The 16,133-nt window shown below is 41.9% G+C and overlaps 1 protein-coding gene and 1 long non-coding RNA gene across 3 annotated transcripts in view; one reads left to right on the top strand and one right to left on the bottom strand.

Annotated features, from left to right (window-relative positions):
* Positions 1–6,069: 6,069 nt before the first annotated feature.
* Positions 6,070–9,559, top strand: LOC128337042 (uncharacterized). The gene is made up of 3 exons (XR_008312163.1): positions 6,070–6,166; positions 7,183–7,371; positions 9,422–9,559. It is a non-coding gene; the product is annotated as an uncharacterized LOC128337042 (long non-coding RNA).
* The window catches only part of SF3B1 (splicing factor 3b subunit 1), a 37,844-nt gene continuing 29,270 nt past the window's right edge, over positions 7,560–16,133 (bottom strand). For both annotated transcript variants that reach the window (XM_053277482.1, XM_053277491.1), the window contains 9 exons: positions 15,525–15,650; positions 14,461–14,682; positions 13,378–13,560; positions 13,179–13,290; positions 12,973–13,093; positions 12,178–12,309; positions 10,744–11,016; positions 9,883–10,099; positions 7,560–8,181 (listed from right to left, as the gene is read on the bottom strand). In XM_053277482.1, the coding sequence (XP_053133457.1) occupies positions 8,023–8,181; positions 9,883–10,099; positions 10,744–11,016; positions 12,178–12,309; positions 12,973–13,093; positions 13,179–13,290; positions 13,378–13,560; positions 14,461–14,682; positions 15,525–15,650 (1,545 nt within the window). In that variant the 3' untranslated portion in view covers positions 7,560–8,022. The remainder of the gene's footprint in view (positions 8,182–9,882; positions 10,100–10,743; positions 11,017–12,177; positions 12,310–12,972; positions 13,094–13,178; positions 13,291–13,377; positions 13,561–14,460; positions 14,683–15,524; positions 15,651–16,133) is intronic.

The raw sequence follows: 16,133 nt of genomic DNA on the forward strand, positions 1-16,133 counted from the left end.
TTACTGCCAACACACCTTTTTGGGGGTGGTTTATTCCCCCAGATCTGATGCATGCCTCCACCTAGCCACGCCAGCACCAAGGGCAAGTCAGGAGCTGCACTCCATCCAGTCTTCAGGAGAAAGAGGTTAGGGATGTACACAAAACATTCCATGCACATCTGGTGGCAGGGGGGGCAGAGAGTGGGCACTTGAAAAAGAGGAAGGCAGGTCTTACTTGCCCCTCTGTTGCTCCTCCTCTGCCCCCCTCTGCGCCAAGCAGTGCTGTTTGTATTAAGCAGCTGGGCTTTCTATCTGCCAGGCTGCATTTGCTTAGGAACAGGAAGTTCCCTGTTCTTACCGCAGCCTTTGGGCGGCGTCAGGGCAGGAAATGGCGTCTCAGAAACACTGACCATTCAAGATGGTGTCCACATGCTCAGATGCCATTTCCTGCCTGATGCTGCCCAAAGGCTGCTTGGACCAGGGAACGCTGAAGTATTATAGCCAACAGTTGTATCTTTCTAATTGTGAGAGGTCTGGCTAAGTAGACCTAGCTGAACTGCTTATGTTCATTTTGTGGAATATGATATCTCAAGATCTCTATCAACAATAGGGGATGCATTCATTTTGTAATGAATTAAAGAACTGCAAACAATGGAGTTCGTTTATTTCATTTTGTACTAGCCAACAAACAGATGCCAGAGGTATGAGTAAGTCCAGAACAGTCATATATATTTTGTTTCAATTTCTTCCTAGCAGCCAGAATATTTTTTGTTTATTTCATTTATTGCATGCCTGTGTGTCTTGGCCAGGACAACCAAGGCAGTTTACAATATTAAAGCAATAAATCAAAATATGACACAGAAGACACAAAAAGCTGCAAAAAAACACCTGGGATTATGCAAATTAGAGAAGCTTAAATTACTCCAGTTGAAGTGCCCCCTCCCCACATGCCAAGCAGGGGGGAAACCACAATCTCTGGAGCTTGCTTGAAAGCTGTGTTTATCTTGGTCAAAGAAGGAATCAGGCCTTGAAATAGAGTGAATGGAAGGTGCATCGGTGATCCTTGATCCAACTTGGCACCTCTCTTGCAGATGTAATTCTCACTAGGGAGACCGACAGAGATAAGGGCCTGACCATTCCTCCCCATGGTCAAACATTTAGAGAACCTGAAGTTAATTTTCTATAGGTCTTGCTTATCACACATTTGAAAGTATCAGCCTGAGCCACAAACCTAGCTATAAACCAGAGTATTTTGATCCAGTTTGGCCCTACTTAAGCCAAGTCTACCAACAGTGGAAAGCCTACTGCATTGCACAGATGTACAGACCAGGGTTGGTTTTGTGTGATTTTTTTTTTTTAAGGTTATCCAAGCCTGCGTCTACCACTGTAGGGCAATAGCCTGACAGAGCCAGTGAACAATAATGTTCCATCAGATTCCTTGAAGAGCCTCCAGACCTCTGAAAGGAGAAATATAGCCTAGGGCATGTATTCCTAACCTTATATCGCCAGATCCTGCAGACTACAACTCCCATCTCCCACAGCAAAGGCCAAGGTTGGGAGGCCCTGGCCTAGTCCTAAGAAGGTAGTAGAGCTTAGTGGTGATCTTTCACATCATGGGCTCTGCACCTTTACAGTAGTCCCTGCCGAAGGATTTCAAGCTCCTCAAAGAGCATTGAAGCTCCGCCCTTGGCACTCAGAGTGTGCTTGGCAGCGTGTTTCCCAGCTCAGTTCCTTTCCGATCGCCATTGTGGAATGTTCCCTGATGTTTGCTCCTTGTGCTCAGTTTCTGAAAGGATAATTAAGCTTTGCTTACTAATTTTATCTGACCTCTGACTGCTTTAGATCATTTTTCTTCATCAGCCCCATTGACTGTTAAGATCATCTGGGTAGGTCCAATTGTGGTTGCCACTGACTCAGTCGGTGGTAATTCCAAACTGGGCCTTTTCTATAGTTGCCCTGGAACTCTGGAATGAGCTTCCTAATGAAATTAGAGTTTCCCCTTCTCTGAATGTTTTTAAGAAGGACCTTAAAACATGCCTGTTTAGTCAGACTTTTAGTTTATAGTTTTATAGCTTTAATTTTAGAGTTTTTATTGTATTTTAGCAACATCGGAAGCTGCCATATACCGAGTCAGACCACTGGTCCATTTAGCTCAGTATTGTCTACACACTACACACAGACTGGCAGTGGCTTCTCCAAGGTGGCAGGCAAGAATCTCTCTCAGCCCTATCTTGGAAATGCTGCCAGGGAGGGAACTTGGAACCTAGATGCTCTTAAATTGTTTTGATTATGTTAATGTTTGAATGGTTTTAGCTTGTGAACCGCCCAGGGACTTTTTTGTATGGTGTATAAATGTACTAAATAAATATATTCTCTGCCTCATCCCTTGTTTATTTATCTGACTTCAGAGGGTGTACTGACCATTCTCTGCCTCACCTCTTAACTTTGACTGCTAATTGACTCTAAAAAGACCTTTAAATGCTGCTCTACTTATTGCGGAGCTCTCCCCTCTTCAGACAAAACCAATTTGTTTGGGAGAACACTGCCTGGAAGAACACCGTAATATCTGCGCCTGCAAGATTTACTTATTTCCCCCCCAATAAAACATGGAAAAATAGAGAGTTATGTCTTAGATGCTCTCTACGAATAGGCCCTTTGACACCAATGCCGTGCTCACCTGTATCGCCAACAACACCGACCATGTTGAAGTCAAGTTCTGCTCCATCGACATCTTCTTCTCTGACTGTGCAGGCTACTTAAATATCGGTAAGAGGGACCCCCGTCATCCCAAACATTGCAAAATAGGATTGTCAATAATGTCGACACACGACACCGTCAAAGTCTGGCTCTCCAATGCCCACACCAGTGTGATCTTCGACCTTGACGTACAGTACAATGTCAGGCCACTCATCAATCACCTACATTAACTTCGACCACCTTCCAGACGCCTTCTCTGTTGACTGTTCAAGCAGTCTGTTCGCCTTTGTCATCCTCTTCATGTGAGATCGTCGAAGAGGCTCACCAACATCTCTGCTAGTGTCCTTCCTTTGTCAGCGTCTCCACCACTGCTCAGCCCAATAATGCTTCAGCTGCCCTTTTGACACTGGTCTTTGCAAGTACTTTCCCACCTACACCATTGATGTTGAGGGAATGCTCTCCCTTCCAGGACATTGATTCTATCCTGCCCTCTGGTTACGACATGGCACCATCAGGGTCCACCTTTAAAGGTTTTTTGCTCCATGGCCTCCATGTCAACCAAGATGAGTTCCGGTGCAATGGAGATCGCAAAATCCCCATCAACATCTCTGGGAAGGGTAACCCCTCACTGTTCACCACCCCATCTCTTCTACCCAACCATGGAAGCAGAGGCTCTACACCTCATTGCCTGCATACTCACTCTACCATAACTGCTTCAACTAATTTGAGTTCCCCTGGTGCTTTGGACCCAGGCGATGTTAGAAGGATGGGAAGGTTCAAAGATCTCACTTTGATATCCTCGCCATCCCTACCTTGTGACTACCAAGAATTTAAACTTTGGAAACTATCTCAACTCAAGTAATCAGTTAAAACCACAACATCCTGTACCCTGGCCCTCTGCAGACACTTTGTTTAAGCACTCGCTGGACCACCTCCCGTGCCTTTATTGCTTGTTCAACCAGCTGCACCACAGCCAACTTAACCAGTTCCCCCTGCTGGGGTGCCAACTGAATCAGTTCCCCCAGTTCTCCCTGCTGGGGTGCCTCCTGGTCCTGCGGGCCCTGAAGGCCCTACTCCAGGTCCACAAAGGCCACTAACTGATGACAATTATACTTCCTCCTCAGACTTGGATAACAAATCTACTTACACTGAGAACCTGTCAGATTCTGGATGACACCCAGACGACAATGTGCCAAACCATCCTTCAAATGCCCCAATGGAGACCAAATTCTATCGCATCCAGGTAGCCAAGATGTCTAAGGTTCTCAGCCTTCAGCTAAAGTCCTGTCCTCAGCTCCAACCTCCAAAAGGATAGGATGCAGGAGGATTATAGCAAATTCCTATTCAAGCACCCCCCCTCCCCCAAACTCTTTAGTTGTGGATTGTGCTATGGGATGCAAATCTGGTCGCAAACGCTCTGCTCCAACCTGTAAGCAAGATCGAAAACTAGAGTATGTCGGAAGAAAAATCTACTCCTCTTTATCAGTGAAAATAGCTAATTACTTGGCATGTACATCTAAATTACACTACTCATTTTGGGAAGGCTTCTAGGATGATTTACAGAATGCATCTGACCTTATCCAAGCTAAGTTCAGGGAGCTTCTGTCAAAATCAGCGGATATCAGCTATCTGACTTGAAATACAACCCAACATTTAATGGAAACAGGAGTCCCACACAGTGGCTAGCTCCATCTCCTTACGACGCCATGCTTGATTACACTCAACTCTTCTGCCTGACATGAGAGATAAGATTGAAGATCACCCTTTCGATGGGGAGGGGCTGTTTAGCACACAAATGGATTAAACTATGGAGCATATTTTAAAAAATCAAAGTTTATGGGAAAACATTTACTTTGTCTTCAATTCCTCAAGCCTACCCTCACAGCTTTAAGTGGTATGACAGACCTGGGTACCCATTTGGCCACTGACTGGAGAGACGACAAAAGATTCTTCCAGAGGAACAAGCCACACTTGTAGAGCAAATGTCAAGACCAGCCCAAGCAGGGACTTTGACTTCTTGGCCCCCCTGCCCATTGGACCTTCCACACCCATAAGACTTGCACCTTTTCTTCCAGCCTGAAGTCTTTTATCTCCAACTCCTGAGTGTTAAGAACAATCTCCACTGGCTACACCATAGGGTTCCACACCTCTCCCCCTTTCATAGGGATAAAACCCATCCCAGCAACTCCTACATTGCTAGTGGAAGTCCAAAAACTGTTGTCCAAAGAGGCAATAGAACCTGTTTTGCAAAAAGACCGATGGGCAAGTTTAAAGTACTTCAAGTGCCCCAAAGAGATGGTGGTCTCTGGCCAAATTTAGATCTCCATTCCCTGAACAAGGATGTTTGCTGAATTCTCAAAATGCTGACTTTACAACAGCTCCTTCCCCTTCTATTGGAGGAAGAATGGCTCACTACACTGGGCATCAGAGATGTGTATTTCCACATAGAGATTCAGCCAAGGCACAGGACGTACCTCCGGTTCATCGTGGAAGACCAAGTCTATCAGTATACAGTCCTCCCCTTTGGTGTCTCCACAGCCCCTTGTCTCTTTATCAAGTGTATGAGAGAGAAGAAAAGAGAGGCGGATGGTCTGCAGCTCCAGCCAACTGATGCCGTGCCTCCTCTCTTCCTGATTCCACTGGCCCTGGGTCACTCGTGATCCACAGTGTCCCCCCCACCCCACCCCCCACCTGAAAAGACTGGCATGCATTGTTACCTGAACCTTGTCCACTGATAAAAAATGAACTCCACAGGCTAGGGCCAAAGAACTCCACCATCAAAGGGAGTCTTCTCACTGATTGAACAACTGAAATGGAACCCCAGGATCTGTTTGTAATCCTCTCCTGATAAGGAAGAAGGGCCCACTGAAGAGACGGAGAACAGAACCGAGCCCATGGACCAGACCATGGCAGAAGACCATACTCCCCATAAGATGTACCTGAGGTGACTTCACTTCTTGATGAAGGCCTTTGAGATGGGCACCTGTTTCACATGTGGGAAAGATACTACCGTATTTTACAGAGTATAAGACGCACTTTTTTCCTTGAAAAATAACCGCCTAAATTGAGGTGCGTCTTGTACTCTGGGGAGAAGTTGGAGGTTGGGCTTGTCGGGAAAGAGAGGGGGGGGAGGAGGAAGAGGAGGGCAAGCAGGGAGAATTCGCTTCCCACCTCCCTTCCTCTCTCGCTGGGGCCTGCCGGGAGCATCCTAGTCAGCCTGCCCGCCGCCCCCTTCCCCAGGCTCCCTCCGGTTGCCACTCCGATGCTTCTGCAGTGAGGGAGACTGCTGCCCGCTGGCGGCTGTGATGAACAACCACCAGCGGCTGCCGCCGCCGCAGGTCACCAACGTGGGCTCGCTGCTGCTCATCCTGCAAGAGAACGAAAGCAAGAGGACAGAGCGGGGCGCGGTGGAAGGGCTTGGAGGGGAGATGGAAAGCTCAGAAGGAAAGCTCAGAGAAGGAAAATTCTCAAAAACTGGATTAAATTTAAGGTGCGTCGTATAGTCCGTAGCGTCTTATAGTCCGTAAAATACGGTATATCCCTTGATGTATCTATACAAGCTCTCAGATGGATTTATCTGGCACTTGGGCCGTAAGGTACTTTCCGCCAGATTCACAACCAACCCATGTTCCTGTAAAGAACACAGAGTGGTCTCCATGTCTGAGATCCTGATGGAACATTCTGGATCTGACCAGCAGATCGTCCACATGTACGTAGGTATTTTGGTCCATTAGGAAAAAATCCCAAAGCCCTAGTCTCCTACTATTTAATCATTAGGACTGACCAAAATGACACAAAGCTTTGAGCAGGAAAGTTTTTGAAGTTCTCCAGCATGGAGAACTGAGTTGGTAGATGACCCTTTCTCCACCACCTGAAGATGGTGCGGGGGGAGAGCATGCACACATGTCAAATGCACAAGTGCAAGTATGTCAAATGCCCTCAACCCCTAGGCTGTATTACTCAGCTTGGTTTCTATTAATTGTCCCTAGTGTACCTCCAACTTTGCTAATAAGGACAACAGTATTTTTCTTTACTTCCTCTCCTTCCTTTACTACCTCTCTGTATTGCCAAGGGCCCATGTGCTCTGATTAATACTAGAGACAGAGCAGCTATATTTCTTATATTTGTAAATTGGGGCACCATCTTCTGTTTGTGTCCCTCTAGCAATATGTACATCCAGAAAATTAGTATCTAGTACAATGATTCCCCACCAGGGTTCCTCCAGCTGGGGACGCTGCGAGTTCTAGTTCAGCAACATCTGGAGGAGCCCTCATCGGGAACCGCCGATCTGTTAACTAGTGAGATTTATCTCCTTTTGTCTGCCTGACTCTTCCTGCAATCCATCTTAACATCGTTCTAAATCAACTCTCCCCCACTTTGTCATACAGCCTGATTCTTGAGAACTCAAAAGTTTGCTGCTCACAACCTTGTGTAATATTAACTAAGGCTTTTCTTTATTTCAGCGAACTACCAGTTTTCTCTTTATCATGTCTTTTTGCTCTGCAGGAAGACAACTACAATTCAACCATTAGAAAAAGTACACCGCTTTTGCACTCCAAGAACATCCTACCACAAGTTCTCTGGAACATATGGCTAGTTTTCCCAGGCCTTTAACAGAACACAATGAAAACAGCATACAATGAAAAACTAAAAGTTGCCAGGAACAGGAAGGTTTGGCAGAGGTGATGGAAAACAGTTAAGTGTGAACAGTTTCAGAAACCCATAGGAAATGAATCGGCAGTTACCTGAAAGGTCATTTTCCTCAGAGCTATGGGTTGTATCCGCAAAGGATGCTGGGTTGTAGGAAATACAAGGACTGGTAATTATGCCAGCCAAACAGCAAGTGAATTTCCCCAGGATAAAGACACCATAATCAAAATGCGAACAGTTTTCTTATTTATTCAAAAGCTAGGGTATGACAAAGAGGGTTAAAATGTAGTATGCCACCTTTTTACATAAACTGCTTGACGTTCGATCAGAGACTTGTTAACATGCCTCCCTGTCCAAAGATGCTCACACACACAACCATTAATATTTTATACACAAATGTTTATTTCTCAAATAAAGAGCCCCTTTAAACACAAGGAATGGAATCTAAGTCTTCATCAAGATGAATCCAAAATGAAGCCTTCCCAGTACTTTGTAATCACTGTGATCTTGGTCACTACTGGCTTTAACATCAAAATAAACTAAGACATGTTGTTTAAAAATCATGCTACTGGATTTCTAAGCTCTGCCTCTGATCTGCTTATGCTGATCTGCAGCATCTTAAAAATTGTACATCACCAGATCTGAACCAAGTGTGGAATAGCTGTGCACTTAACACAAAACAAATGAGAAATAATATTACAAGACATAATCAAGTTCATAACGGATGTAGGTGTTCTTTTCATCATTATAGATTCGTGGATAATGTGCTATTAAAGCATCCTGGGAGCCAATGTAGATGGAGTTGTAGATCTTCCAATACACATCTCTGACTTTCCTGGCAGGGTGAAACAAACCCTACGAGAAAAAAATTGGGGTGGGGAGGAGGGAAAGAATTAAGCCACTTATAAATGAAGCCAGCAACAACCATAACACATTTTATTTTTTTAAAATGACTAAAAATGACTTTCAATGAAATCATTACTTATTATACAAAGTCTCAACTCTGAGCTGAGTATTTTAGCATTACTGTTAATCTATAAACTTATTTTTAATTTATTTTAATTAATTTATTTATTTTTACATTTATATTCCGCTATTCCTCCATGGAGCCCAGAGCGGAGTACATAGTTATGTTTCTCCTCACAACAAATCCTGTAAGGTAGGTTAGTGACACTTGTATGCCCGTTTCTCCCCGTCACTGATGAACACTGCTTCCAAAGGAGCTTGCAATAGTTGAGCACAAGGAGATGATGATGGTGACAAAAACTGCACTGCAAGTGCATACAGCCCTCACAGAAATCAAAGCTTAAACTGCAGCTGTTTTCCCAGCTCAGAACAAAACCATTACCCAGGTGTTGAGAAATGGGAGGGGGTGGTGAACCTTAGCTCCCAAGAGACCCGCCCCCTCCACTCCATTGGACATTAAACAAGAAGAGGCAATTCAAGAGTTAAGAAGAAAAATGATAAGCCAAGAAAATAAAACTGTTACATCTATCACCTATTACTGATTTTAAAAGGTAGGGATGTTTCTCACAAAACTTTTCCACATCACCTAGGACTTGGTACCTTCACACAGGAGATTCGTTTTCTACCCCCATCATTCAGGCCATTCACTTAGCTTAACAAGGAGTTAAGATTTTGTAATAGCTCCTCCCTCTGTGCTAAGTGTCAGTCATAGTTTTATTTATTTTACATTTATATCCCGCTCTTCCTCCAAGGAGCCCAGAGCGGTGTACTACATACTTGAGTTTCTCTTTCACAACAACCCTGTGAAGTAGGTTAGGATTGTAATATTCCACAGAACAAAGTGCAACACTTAAAATGTTTTCCGGGAGTCAATTAGACTGAGCAATGAGGAAAATGAGTGAAAACGAAAGCATGGTCAGAGCAGTCCGGGTCAAGGCCAGATCACGCGAGTAGAATAAGCCGGAACAAAAGCCGAAAGAATAGGTCAAAAGAAGTCTGAGGCCAGAATCCAATTTCAGAGAACGAGTCAGTCTGATAGGCAAAAGGTGGTCAAAGAGATAGTCCATCAAGAAATCTGAAGCAACAATGAAGAAAAATCCAAGTAACAAACTGTAATTCTCTTTCCTAGGAACCAAGGTTACAGAGCGAATCGAAGGGAAGTGCACAGGATGGCAGACTGAAAGCAACTGAGGGAAGAGGTGCCCTGCCACCCAAGACCGAGAGCCCTCTGTACGTAATGGGTGGGGCTACAGGTGCTTCACGGAGCTTCAATAAATCCTTCTGCAGTGGCTGCTGCGCAGGCGCAGGGCCCAGTGTTGTTAATGATGCCTAGCCTTCTCTGTCTTGTTTTGTGTTTTTATTAGAGGTGTTTTAAACTGTTGTGTTGTTGGGAGCCACCCAGAGAACAATTTGTTATGGGGCAGTTAACTAATAATGTTTATTATTATTAAACTCTTCCAACATTATAGTTTCCTCTATGGGAGTAGTTTAAGTGCAAAATGGAGTCATATGAACCAAAACTGCATTTATTCTTTCTTTCATTCATTCAACCACATGCCCACATAGGCACTTCTACTTAAGAAAAATTACCTGTAAACAATACTGCAACATTCTGCATGGTCCAATTGCGACCCTCAAACCCTCCAAGGCTCCCATAACTGCTTGGATGACATGAGGCGATGTCTCGAATACATTGGGCCACACGTAATTTAGTAAGTGGTTCAGCGAGTCCTCACAGCCAAAGCCATACACCCCGAGAGACATATGCTGCACCACAGCACTAGCTGTTTGTCTGTGAACAAGGTCCCTGAAAGGCAAGTAATATAGGCATACTTAGTAGGTTGCTCTGCATTGGTTTTCTGGTTGCACATTTTACTTGTTTTCTGTTTAAAGAATGTGCAACTGTGTTGTGTAAGGACAAATATACATCAGAAGTGATAAAAAGGATACAATCTCTCCCTCATCAAAACACTGTTGTCCATCCTCTTGTTTCCTCCCTGCTACTCTCATAAATTAATTCAATTAAGTGAATAAAGTAGTTGTGCCTGGGAGAGAGCTTAGCTATAGACTTATTTATATGCCGCTTTTCCACTTCAAGAGACTTTATTGATCTGTTAAAGTAGTTAATTTAAATGGTACTAAAATACAACTAAAGTAAAACTTACTAAATGGTAGTAACTAAAGCTACCATTAAAATAGCTGTTTAGAAGAATGCAATAGGTCAATTAGTTACTTTCAGTCTTCAATTCTATTGACTAAGTAGGTAAATCACACATTTAAAAATAATTTGATTTTTCTTTCTTGTATGTCCAGATCAGGTTTTTGTTTTTATTGTTCTAAGTTTTCTCCATTTAAATGGTTTCTCTTACTGAGTATTCTGGCAAAAGATGCATCTCACCATAAACAAATTTATAGTATAGCACAATTTACCACAGATGACAAGTCACTCACCTGTCCATTAAAGCATCTTCAAGCAATGGAGTTACAGCATAAATGTAGTCCTTTCCCATTTCTCCAATATATTCAAACAGGAAGGAAAGAGATTTTAATACACCATTCTGGACATTAAGTTCCGGTACTCTGTATTCATTCATAAGTGCAGGCAGTACTGTGAAAGGGGAGCAGGTTTCAGCTACAATAGCTATTGCTACTGTAGTACATACTCTGTTTTGTCTTTCTTGTACTTTCAAATTATTTAGCAGTGTTGCCAATACATCATGTGGTCTGGAAGAAGACAAAGTATAACATTTAAAATAACTATATCAAAGCAGAACTAAAATGCTAGGGTACAGCCAAAATATTAACCCCCCAACTTTTCTTTTATTAATTTGAGGATTTTCGGGTCATTCACTTATTTCTTGTTTTCATTTTCTCACTCTAATAGTGCCTTCCCATACAGATGAAACAAAATCCTTTTTCTGGCTCAGGAAAATATCCAGAGGATTCTGTGTAGTGACTGTATAGTGACTCTATAGGATTAACTGCACTGAACAAGTAGGGATATTTTAAAAGTCTAGTATCTTCAAGGAATTAGGCCTCACCCAAAGTGTAATATATATGAAGGAGTAAGTAAAACAGCAGCATGGAGGAATCAAAATTCAAAATGAGTTGTATTAACAAAATGCCAAATACTATGAAAACATCCCAAAAGAAGTAACTTGCCTAGGGAGCAAGAAGTTGCTGGTTTGAATCCCCACTGGTATGTTTCCCAGACTATGGGAAGCACCTATATTGGGAAGCAATGATATAGGAAGGTGCTGAAAAGCATCATCTCATTCTGTGCAGGAGGCGGCAGTGGTAAACCCCTCCTATATTCTACCAAATAAAAACATGGCCCTGTGGTCAACCAGGAGTTGACACCGACTCGATGGCACAACTTTACTTTTTGGAAGGAGAAGAGCTGGTCTTGTGGTAGCAAGCATGGCTTGTCCCCATAGGGTCTGCCCTGGTTGTATATGAATGGGAGACTTGATGTGTGAGCACTGGAAGATCTTCCCCTCAGGGGATGAAGCCGCTCTGGGAAGAGCAGAAGGTTTCAAGTTCCCTCCCTGGCTTCTCCAAGATAGGGCCGAGAGAGATTCCTGCCTGCAACCTTGGAGAAGCCACTGCCAGTCTGAAGACAATACTAAGCTAGATAGACCAATGGTCTGACTCAGTATATGGCAGTTTCCTATGTTCCTAACCTTGTTTACACTTCTGGCAAATAAGAACCATGGGTGAGTTCTCCAACTAGAAAATCAGAGTAATTTCGTGAAAACTTATCACAAAGACCTTCTATGCTAGAGGATTTAATAACTAAAAATCCTCCCACAATAGTTGTATTAACTTTGTTTATTTTTATTTTTTTTAAAAGCAGACATCAAAATGGTAGAAGTGTATCCTTACCCAATAGCTTTTGCAATATAACCAAATGTGTTCACAGTTGCTCTTCGGATAGCTTTCTTATGAGCTTTTAACAATTCTAGCAGTTCGAAGCAGATCCTCATCCATTCCCTTGCGGAAACGTATTCTGCTCCCCTGTATAAAAAAGGAAAAGGTTGTTCTTGGAATTAAGTTGAAATATTTTAATGCCACACCTTATTCTATTATCACACTATTAATCTAACGAGTGGCATCCAGTTTTTCTTCCCCTAGAGTAAGCAGAATGGGTGACCAAGGATCTTCTGAGATATATAAGAGCACTATTTACTCAGAACTGAGCCACAGAAATAAACCTACATTTAAAAGGTAGCAATACATTTAGAACATATGCATTTTATATTGCTTGTTTTATATAGTAAAATTATTTTAATCATTTTATATTTGTTGTATTTTAAATTATGTACGCTGCCTAGGGATACACATCAGGCTATATATAAATATGGCAAATACTAAATACGATTATGAATATTTATATACTGCTTTTCAACAAGAGTTCCCAAATTGGCTTAATCTAAATAAATGAAGTAGAATTGCTGTAAGGCAGCCATCCTACACACAGTTAATGAGATTTCTAAGTAAACATACACAGGGTTGCACTGTACAACTGTTAACTTGCATATTTCTTTTTCTTAACAATAAAACTTTTAAATAGTCCGAGAGCTGCGTTACTCAGAATTCAATTTTGCTACCTCCATTAACCATTTTAAGAGATGTTTTACTGTTAGAGAGCGAGAGAGAAGTGTTGCAAATCAAATTTACCTGTCTGCAATACGCCCAACGAGGTCAATACAGTTTTCCTGCACTTTTTCATGCCTGTTCTTCAAGATAGGTGTGAGCCTTGGCAGCAGGTCTTTAATTGGAGGTGTCATTTTGTGCATGCCTAGTCAATACAGAAAGAGATATTAAGTCTGAAATTCTGTTTCCCATGGAAAAATGAATTTCTTTAATGTATTCAACACACTTACCTATGACATTCACAATGGCTTTAAGTGCTCCTAGAATACTGCCCAATACCTCAGGATATTCTTCACCCAGGTACTCATACAAGACCACACCCAAGTGTCCCATCAATTTTTCCTGAGAAGACCGAAAGAGAGAGGTTGAAATCTAATGTCTAATTTAAGAAACAAACCAATCTTTAAGAAAATATATGGGAATAAATACCTCTTGACAAGTCTTCATGACAACTGCAGTACGAGATATCAGGTCAGCAGCTTGCTGTCTTACTTTGGCTGATTTGTTGTTCAACCGCCACAAAACTGTACCGCAGATCTGGGGCAAATATGGTTTAACTCGCTTGCCGAGAGCATTGACCACTGTGCCAAAACCATTCAACATCACAGAGTCCTATTTATAAAAAGTTTTAAAAGACAGCATTTCAACAAGTTGTTTGCCACATTCAGACCAGGACAAATCCTAGCATGTCTGACGACTAGACAAGAAGATGCACTGGCAATTATCAGCTCTGCACTATACTAGTGAAATGATAGGAGTAAGAACTAGAATATTTTAGAAAACTGGCTCCAGCCCCCAAGACTGACACAAACCAGTAAATTCTCAGTGACAGCTGCTTAGCAGCGACAGACACTCATGTGCGAGTAGTAGACAAGCACAATCTATTAGTTAGGAATCTTAGTGTCAGCAAGTGTAGAGCTAGGTCCAAATGTTTTGCATGGCACAGGAAGGGATATTCAGACTGAGAATGGGTACTCTCTCCCTGCACCTTTTGATTAATGTTGATCGGGGCTGGAAAGCAATTAGTGTGAACTTAATCCAGGTATCCTCTATGGCCCCTAACCTACCCTCAAGTTTACATGGGGGTGGGGGTTGGCAGCTTTAGGCACAGCCCCTAGATATGTACTGCTCCAAAGGACTACTTGGAAAGGCTTGTAAAGTTGGATTATTCCTGAGAATGTTATTTACAATACTTATAAACCACTTTGCAACAAAAAATTATTAAAGCAGTTAACATGGCAAAAGAAAAATAAACACTCTCTCTGAAAAGGGCTTACAATCTAAACACAACAGGGAGGCACTCTATGCTGGAATAAATATGGCCAGTTACTCTGCTCCTGCTAAATATAAGAGTGCAACAAATTTAAAAAGGTGTCTTTTGCCCAGTTTATAGGAGATAGGCCAAGTCTAATTTCTACATTTCAAATATAAACATTAACTACATCCAAGATCTGAAATTTGGATTTTCTAAAAATTTAGTGCAGAATATAAATAATGAGCATGTCCCCATACCTCTGTGGTCTGTTCTTGGAAGGCATACAGGATGCCATCAATAAGTTGTTCTTCCAGTTTATGGTCAATATCAGCTGCGCCGAGATTCCCCATGATCTTCTCAATTGTCTCCATGACCATTTTTCTGTACTGCTCTGCCTCATCTTTCAGATCATCCACAATCCTGGAAATTATTTCTGCTGCCCCAACTTTGTTTGCAAGCTCCACGGTTGTGTCAACCAACTGAAATGTACATACAGAATATTTTTGAGCAAACAAGCAATAACCAGTTTAGAGAACTAGTCTTCAAATGAGAAGGTTAGTACCATCCCATAATCATCTCCATTCTGCTCCCAAAAAGGCAAGGAGGCCAATTTATGTTTAAGAGTAACTTTGGATTGAAATCCACTACACATTTTAGGTATTGCTTCCAGGCAGCATATCTAAAAGCCTCAGGATTATTATCAGCATGGAATAATTAATTTAAGTTGTTCTGAAACATTATTTGAAGGATAGTTGTGGATAGTATCTTTCCACAAAGATAGTTGTGGAAAGCTATGTCGATAGTTTACGGATACATTTCTCCTGGCAAAATCTGAAACTAAAAAGAGGTGCAGAGAACAACTCTGGAGTTTTGGCTTTTGTTAACATTACTTAAATTATCAAGGAAGCGTTGCATTTAGGGACTCCTTCAGAAGCTCAAACATACCTTATAAGACCATTTCCCATAATATTTGTGTCATGATCTCATCCTATTAACAGATGCAAGTAACTGCAGTGCAAATATCTGAATCATAGGGCTGTCAGCCTCCTAGCAAATTTGTATTAGAACTTGCATGACTGTAAAAACATACTTGTGTCATAAGCCTTCCACAAACCAACCCACATTTTAATATTAAAGGTTTCTTTCTAAGTTAAGGGTTGTATCCAAAAGTTCTTCTGGAGGAAGGAATCCTTCCTCTGGAGGGAGGAAACACTGGACACAATCTAATTTTAGAGATACAAATGACAGTATTCAGAAGTATTGCTTCATACCAAATATTTAAATTACACATACAATAATCTTTTCTAAAAGTCAACATTACTTGTCTGTAATTTCTTCTGTCCAATGCCATTCTGTGTTGCCAGAAGTGCTTGAAAAATGGAGGCAGAATCTCTGTTTTAATGTAGTTTGCTTCAACACCATCTGTGCCACAACACTGCTTTACAACCTAGAAGAAGACACACAGCCTTTATGAATCTTCCTTTTCTCCAGAAGAGGGGCCATGCTACAAATTCTGTTTAAGCACCCATTTCAACCGACACTGATGTTCAAGCTAATTAAGAACACAAGCTTAGAAGTTTCCAGTCCAAAGCTCACTTAACCATTAACTCACTAGGTTGTTTCTAGCAAGCCACTGTATTTCAGTCTGCCCCCCATCTGTATTATGGGGGTTTATACTAGCTTGCCTTTCGGGATTAATGTAAAGACTGAGATATATATTAAGCTCTCTAAGTACTCAAGATCAAGCATTATATAAATGCTAAGTATTACAGGTAGTATCTTAAGGAATTCTTCCATGAATTGAAATTTCGTTCACATGGATGGCAAAAATCCATTCCCTCTTGCACAAATTGATTTACTTCTGTTTGTGGCATGAGTTCTTCAACAGATCTGTAACCAAGTTTACAGATAGATACAGATACTGTAACCA

Source organism: Hemicordylus capensis, chromosome 1, assembly GCF_027244095.1.
Source record: "Hemicordylus capensis ecotype Gifberg chromosome 1, rHemCap1.1.pri, whole genome shotgun sequence".
NCBI classification, from domain to species: Eukaryota; Metazoa; Chordata; class Lepidosauria; order Squamata; family Cordylidae; genus Hemicordylus; species Hemicordylus capensis.